This window comes from Sceloporus occidentalis, unplaced genomic scaffold (genome assembly GCF_023333645.1).
Source record: "Sceloporus occidentalis isolate IW3139 unplaced genomic scaffold, rSceOcc1.0.p SCAF_3, whole genome shotgun sequence".
Classification (NCBI taxonomy): Eukaryota; Metazoa; Chordata; class Lepidosauria; order Squamata; family Phrynosomatidae; genus Sceloporus; species Sceloporus occidentalis.
In genome coordinates this window covers 12,425,050-12,432,646 of record NW_028316983.1, presented here as the reverse complement: position 1 = coordinate 12,432,646, position 7,597 = coordinate 12,425,050, and the positions used below count along the sequence as shown (strand labels likewise).

The following is a 7,597-nucleotide window of genomic DNA, read 5'->3' as shown; positions in this document are numbered from 1 at the left end:
GAGAAATTATAACGATTGGTTGTTTACAGCATAGTTAATATAAGGAATATCTGCCAAAAATATACATGTTTGATGTGGGAAAATAGTTAACAATTAGAATATTAGTCAAAACTAATTAGATAAATCCACAGGGGAAATTAAAATCTTCTCTGCATGCATCTTTACAGCCAGCTAGCTGTGACTTCTGTACACCAATGAAGAAGGCAGCTGAAAGGTATTTTTTGTTATCTGCACCTTAGCTAATATGAGTTTGTCATCTCTTGGAAGTGACAACAAAGCGGCAATGATGTATCTTACAAAGAGAAGTACTAGCTTGCAATTTCATACCGTATCATTAAACACAATGGAGTTTAGTTCTGAGTAGGTATGTATAGAGTTCCACTGCAGTATTAAAACTGCTTTACCAGATTCATACCAAGAATACTAGAATCTTACAACTTAGTCATCTAGCATTTGTGTTGCAAGTTGAAAAGACACACTAAACACCAGATGTTTCCCAGTTTTTATTTTATAATAAATTGCATATCATTGTGCTTCTTCAGTTAGAAATTCCTGGAAAAAGAAAAGAAACAAATGATAAATGTTTAACTTCCAATGGTTTAATGAGATAGACAAAGCAGCACAACAAGCTGATTAGGTATGGAATGCATCTCTGCATTACTCATGATAAAGAGATGACATTCAACAGCAAGGAAAAAGCTGTCTTCCTTAAAGTTTCTAGTTTCATATATTTGACTTACTTGGAAACGATACCATCACTTTTTGCCAGGCGCAAAATAGAATCATCAGATTCTCCCTGAAACACAGAAATAACTTCTGGAGTTAAAATAGCTAAGAACACACTACCAAATATTACATTTCACTCTTTAAAAAAAAGCTTATGCTAGTTTTAGAATTTATAACATGTCTGAAGAAACCCTTGTATATAGAACTTTGTTCCCAGAAATTGTGCTATTATGATTTTCTTTCTTGTTTATATACATTTCTCTAAACATAAAGAACATAAAACCTTATTAAAGATAGGTATGAAATATAAAAAATGACAGCCCCAGTTTGCATAGTATTCCCATGTGTTCAAAGTGTTCTACATATATTATCTCCATCACAGGAGACACTGCATATACCTGATTTTAAGAATGCATGAGTAGGGTAATGTTAAGAAACACAGAAAAATGTTTACTTACCATTCTACGGATTGCTCCACAAATTGCATATGTTTTGCACTGGCCAGTGACTCTGCCTGTGACTTTATCAACCTGAAATTGGATATAAGACTACATATCAATTTTTAAAATTTTGTGGAGTTATATTTCAAAAATAGAGAATGCAGAGCAGATAAACCTATCTAGAATATACTTGCTTATAAATCACAATGAAAAATGGATTTGCCCAGATCTACCACAGTACTAAAGTGTGGAGCAAAATTTAGGCATGCCCCATGCATTGAAAAGGATTTTTCATTTTTGCTAATCCACAGCACAACCAAACAAAAGCAGGAATTTAAGGAGCCAAGGGAAATGCTGAAAAGCAGAGCTGTTTTTTCCTCCTTAACTTTTAGTTTAAAAGAAAATCAGTAGCATGCAACAAAATTAAACCCATGGAGGGATTATTAGCTGTTCCTTTCTTCAGTATCATCCATCATCTCCCCTTCCACTCCATTATGTGTTGCCTTTTGTAGTCCAATGATGGATGTTGATGCAATAATCAACTGCTGCACAGGAAATAAATGCGCATCTCTGCATCCTCTGGACCCGAGTTCAGAATAAGCTACAGGGATTACAGTCATGCTGTTGCTGTACCTAGTAATGCTTTGGGTTCCACCTTGTTTTGTCAACATATTAGCACCTCTAAAGGCAGAAAGGGAAAACGGTAGTGCAAACAATCCAGCACACAGCAGTCAGTATTGGCTCTCCATATGTTTACACCCACTTGAATGGTGCCTTGAGCTGCAGCAAAGACTGGTGTCAGGTGTGCCTTTCAGAGACCATATATAACACTAGTCTTGAAAGAACTGGCTTCCAGCTTGCCTTTCAGCTCGATTCAAAGTGCTGGTATTGACCTACAAAGCCCTAAATGACTTGTGGCCAAGGTATCTGAAAGACTGCCTCTTCCCATCTGAATCTGTCAGAAATTTGTTTTTTCAGAGGAGGTCCTATTAAGCTTTTAGTGGGCAGCTAAAACAGTGCTGTTCAACATTTGAAAGTGCTGTTTTAACTATTTCAGAACTTTATTCTAAGGGTTTTCTAGATTGCTTTTAGGACTTTTAAAGTATTTCAATATGTTTTTTAAATGTTTTTATTTTTGTATTGTTTTAATTGGTTTTTATTTCTTCATTGCCTTGGAAACCTTTGTGGGCTGGGAGGTGATAGTAGTTTGTGACTACTACTCAGCTCACATGAGGAACAAACTACAAACCTTATTAAATTAAATTCACTAATGGAGCCAGAGTGATGGAGTGGCTTGGGTGTTAGACTATGACCCTGGAGACCAGGGTTCAATATCTTGCTTGGCCATGAAACTCACTAGGCGACCTTGGGCAAGTCACATGCTCTCAGCTCAGGGGATGGAAATGGCAAATCATATGAACAAATTTTGTCAAAAAACAAACAAGCTTCATTTATATACCGCTTCATACCACCTAAGCGGTTTACAACTGTAAGCTAATTTGCCCCCAACAATCTGGGTCCTCATTTTAGCAACCTTGGAAGGATGCAAGCCTGAGTCAAGCTTGAGCCCTTTTGCTGGTCTTGAACTCGCAACTTTGTGATTTTGAGTGAGTGGCTGCAGTACAGGCATTTAACCACTGCGCCACCAGGGCTCCTATGAAAAACACCATGATAGGTTTGCCTTAGGGTTGGCATAAGTCAGAAATGACTTGAAGGCACACAACAGCAACAACAAAACATGGAACGTTCATGGTTTTCAACAACTATGTTCTGATGTTTTATTTACCTCAGAAATATTTATTTGGATGGAGGCATGGTCTTTGGCTCCAATTATCCGATTACTTGCAGAGCTGAATAGATTAAAAAAAAAGAACAGGATAAATATATTCAAATCACAGAACTAGAAAATACTCATCTCTCTGCATAGATGATGGGAATTAATGCCTCTCACAGGGCACTAGCCCCATCATACTTCAAGATATGCCTTAGCAACTTCCAGCTCATGGCTGAAATTTCAAGCACAATGCAGAAGATGGAGCTAAAAGCCTTGGTTGCTCTTCTTGTCAGGTTCAGCACATCATTTCTGCAATTTAAAAATAACTTGCAAGAATCTTCTACACTTGATAATTTATACTTATTTGATCCTTTCATTTAATGACCCTCTATTCATGCTACACAGTATAGATTCTAGTGGATATTCACTGATATCAAGGTAAGTCCCAGCTCCATTTGGAAGAATTTGTAGCAGTACACAAACACACCCTATTATTTAATCATTTATTGAATTAATACCCTATCTTCCACACTAAAATTTTACCAGGAGCCACAGTCCCCAAGGGAAACTGTGGCTGCTCTTTAAAAAGCTTCATTACTTCAGTATCATCTGGGCTACTGGACTATAATACCTGCAAAATATGTGCTTTGAAACTTTTTAAAATTTCTAACATTTGTTTTATGGTCTACGTTATTAAGAGTCATTGAGATAATTATACAAAGGCAAGACACAGAAGATTTGCAGAAGGAAACTTCTTAGTAATATCAAGCCAAATAAATCAGGTGCTCCTTTACTTAAGTTATTTAGAGCATAAGCATTACTTTAGGGTTCAGTACTATTTTAGGGTACTGGACAAAATTTCCACCCAAAAGGTCCAGATCCTGTTCTTGTTTTACATGAGTTCCTATTTTCATACTACCCTGCTGCCAAGTCATTATGGCCTTAATACACACAAAAATAAATGATAAGACTACAAGAAGCCAGGATAGTGTAGTGCTTGAATGTAGGACTAGGATTCTGGGAAATGAGGGTTCAGATCCCCACTTGGCTATGGAAACCCAGGAGGTGGCCCTGGGCTAGCTTCAGCCTCAGAGGAAGGCAAATGCAAACATCTGAATAAATCCGTAAGTCAGAAATGAAGGCACACAAGACTATAACATTTTACATTCTGCTCTAAATACTATCAAGTTGCCATTTACAACAAGATGGAGACCCTTTAAAAAATAAACCTGCAGGTTGGCTTTCAAAAAGCTTTATATACATATAAATTTCCATATGCAAAGCCCATTTTATATTTGTGTACCTCTGTGAATATTCTCACAGGGTTCATTTTCTTTTGAATTTCTTTTTTTAAAGTCTTGACAGCTACCTGTTAGGGATGATCTAGCTGGAGTTTCTGCACTGAGCAGAGGATTGGACCTGAAGGCCTATTGGGCCCCTTCCAACTCTCATGTATGCACAGGCGAGCTTTGCATTTGCCTGACAGGCAACCTGAAAGTATGTGAGTGTAGACACACACACACACACACAATGACCCTACCTTATGAACAGCCCCAAAATGCAACCAGAGAAATATTTACTGGCTGAGATGCACTGGTCTGTTTCTTGGAATATTTATTTAAACATCATGAGAACCCATCAAACATTTCCAGTTTCTTTTGCTTCACTGCCAAGAAGGCAGGTCTTGCTTAAGCTAAAAGAAGCCCAACTTTGGTCTGGCTATTAAATACATTTGGCTTTATTCCTGAATACTGCTGTACACTAGTACCTGAAAATTTCTCTATTTAAACATGAAACTTCACCCCCTTTTTGAAATTAGCTGTAACAAGCTGAAGCCCCAAAATTATGTTACATTCTTGGACAAATCATCATCTGAATGTTAACACTCCTTGACAGAACAGGGTAAAGAAATGGAAATGTGAAATTGTGGCCTGTTACAGACGGCCAAAATAAAGCTGCTTCGGGTCTCTTTGGAGGTATGCTATTTAAATGACGCATGGGTCCTAAGAGTCCGGAGGTCGCGCCAAAGCCACACTCCATTCCTAAGCCCTGGAGGGCAGCTTTGGTGCAGCTTCCAGATTCTTCAGATGCATGCATCATTTAAACAGCATACCTCCAAAGAGACCCGAAGCAGCTTTATTTTGGCAGTCTGGAACAGGCCTGTGTAAAGTGAAAATGATTCACGCACAGAAAGGGTAAAATCCCGGAGTTTACAAATATAAAAGCTGCATGGCATCTTAGAGCCAGAGCACCAGGTAAACATTTAACCTGTGAAATGTACCAGTCTAGATGCCATTCTGAAACCTAAGAACAAGGCCACAGATATAACTGACTACAACCACCCCCACTTCACTCCTCCTCCTCCTCCACCTCCTCCTTCTTGGCTTTCCTCTTAGCTCCATGTTAAGAGAGGTCCTCCCTGCGTTTACTCTGCAAAACGAGGTATTCTTCCAGTTGTTCAAGGCAGGCCTGCCTACGTAGATCCGCTGCGTACTCACCATTTCCGAGGCACGTACAGATCCACAAATTCCCCAGCGTCGTTCTGCATGGTGTATTTCAAGATTACTTGCCACAGACAACGTGAAATAGGAAACAGCTGGGAAGGCATATCAACAAGTCACTACTTGGTAGATCTAGATCAGACTACAAAACACAAAAGACCTTCCCCCGGCCCCCAGTGGTCTTTGCATTATCATTTCCCTCATCTGCCACCATCATTATTTGCACCGTTACCACTAAAAACGGTGCCTTGAGATGTACTTTATCCAAGCAGGAAGATTTCTCAAGCATTTGTTCTGTTTAAAGGCCACTGTAAAACTAGTTCACAAAAGGGGATTTAAATGACAATTAGGGCTTTTTAGCTGGATGGATGGATCCTTCTTGAGACATAATCTTCTTCTTCTGCGGTTCGTTCAGAATACTGCAGGCCTAATAATGCTTTGAGTTGCTTGTTGTGAGAGATGGATGGGTTTGGTGCCCTGAGCTTCATTGTGAGAACATACAGTCAAAAGGGAAGAGGGAGGTCCCTGCCAAAGCCTATGGACTCTGCTCGAAATAACATGGCTTACAAAACAGGAACACTGATAGTTTTAATTGATCGCTTTAATTTCAGACAGGGAAAATGCACAAGCTTTTGAATTTTGTGGGACACTTAGTAATAAAGGAGAAATACAGGAGCTAATCTGAGACCAAACCGGCCCCATGGGCTTCTCACTGTCACAGAAGCAGCTTCCAAGGAAACCTCAAAATGGCTCCAAGTTGGAAACGACTTGAAGGCACAAAGCAGCAACAACAACAACAACAACAACATGGGGATTTTAATTGTTGATGACGAAATTAAAGCAGGCTCCTGGGCGGCCTCTGCCAAGTCACACTCTCTCAGCCTCAGGGAAGGCAATGGCAATCTCCCTCCGAACGAAACTTGCCAAGAGAGCACCATGACAGGGCCGCCTTAAACTGGAAAGGACTGGTTAATCCTTCTGCCTAGACTTATGTCTCTCATGATAATCATCCAGCGCTTTGTGTCCTAATGACCTTTTGGGAGGAATCCATCTTTCCAAATACAATCCAATAGGAACCAAAGGAGGGGTTTTATTTGTTAAGGATGAAATGCAAAGCCGCTGGGTGGCCTTGGGCGAGTCACACTCTCTCAGCCTCAGAGGATGGCTATGGAAGAAACCCCTCTGAATGAAACTTGCCCAGAAAGCCCACCACAGGCTCGAGCCTTAGGGCGGCCCTGAGTGGGAAACGCCTGGAAGGCCCTCAGCCTGCGAGGGCTTTGGCTGAGCCGCTCTCCCGCCTCCCTCGCTCCCATTCCGGCCCTGAGAAGGAAGAACGGCCCCCGAGAAAGACGGATCGGGCCTGGCCTCACCTCCTCACGCGCCGCGAGCCCAGGACGGAAAGGAAGGGACACGTCACTCGCCAGCGACAAGAGGAAGAGGAGGAGGGAGGACAAAGGACGGCGCGCGATGACGTTGACGCAGAGCGGGCGGAAGAGGAGAGCGAGCAAGCGCCCGTGACGTCACAGCGAGGGCGGGGAAAGGAGGCGGGGCTTGGAGGGTGGCGCTCGCGCGCCGAGTGGCCACGCCCCCTTTCCCTCTCTGACTTTCTTTCGCCTCAGCTCTCTGACTCTCAGGCGACAAATACAAAGTGCTAGAAAAAGGCGGGAATTTATGTGGCGGTTTTTCTTATTTGACCGCCTTCGCCTGAGGGAACTTGGAGCGCAAACAATAGCCATCTCAATAACGGAGGAGATATAATGGAAGGAACCCCGAAATTGAGGGAGGGAGGGCTTGAACTATATAGAAAACTATATATATATATATATATATATATGTATGTGTGTGTACATATAAATATATTGTTACATATAGTTATATATCATATATATATATATGTATTATATAGTGATACACACACACACACACACACACACACACATATATATATATATATATATATATATACACACACATATATACACAGGGAACTGATTAAAAATAATAATTGTAAGCTGCCCTGAGAGCCATTAGGGCTGAAGGGCGGAGTATAAATACATATATATATATATATATATATATATAATATATAATATATTTCTATCTATATAATATGTAATTATATATACACACACATACATAAAGTTATATATAGTTAC

The 7,597-nt window shown here is 40.4% G+C and overlaps 1 protein-coding gene across 2 annotated transcripts; it reads right to left on the bottom strand.

Annotated features, from left to right (window-relative positions):
* Nucleotides 1-485: 485 nt before the first annotated feature.
* RPS21 (ribosomal protein S21) lies at nucleotides 486-6,917 on the bottom strand. Of its 2 annotated transcripts, XM_089513657.1 has the most exons (6): nucleotides 6,812-6,917; nucleotides 5,439-5,536; nucleotides 2,953-3,016; nucleotides 1,185-1,256; nucleotides 741-796; nucleotides 486-552 (listed from the first exon to the last, which is right to left on the bottom strand). In XM_089513657.1, the coding sequence occupies exons 2-6, from the start codon at nucleotides 5,486-5,488 to the stop codon at nucleotides 543-545; spliced, it is 252 nt and encodes an 83-aa protein (XP_089369783.1). In that variant the 5' UTR covers nucleotides 5,489-5,536; nucleotides 6,812-6,917; the 3' UTR covers nucleotides 486-542. The 2 variants fall into 2 exon arrangements, with proteins under 2 accessions (XP_089369783.1, XP_089369784.1); XM_089513658.1 differs by lacking the exon at nucleotides 486-552 and having other exon boundaries at nucleotides 737-796.
* Between the last annotated feature and the right edge of the window lie 680 nt (nucleotides 6,918-7,597).

What these genes read in the sequence shown, in the direction of transcription:
- RPS21 (XM_089513657.1), bottom strand. Translation starts at nt 5,488, where the DNA reads ATGCAGAACGACGCTGGGGAATTTGTGGATCTGTACGTGCCTCGGAAA. An exon ending in CTGTACGTGCCTCGGAAATG is followed by an intron (nt 3,017 to 5,438) that starts GTGAGTACGCAG and finishes TAATCTATTCAG; the next exon opens with CTCTGCAAGTAATCGGATAA. An exon ending in GTGGAGCAATCCGTAGAATG is followed by an intron (nt 797 to 1,184) that starts GTAAGTAAACAT and finishes TCTGTGTTTCAG; the next exon opens with GGAGAATCTGATGATTCTAT.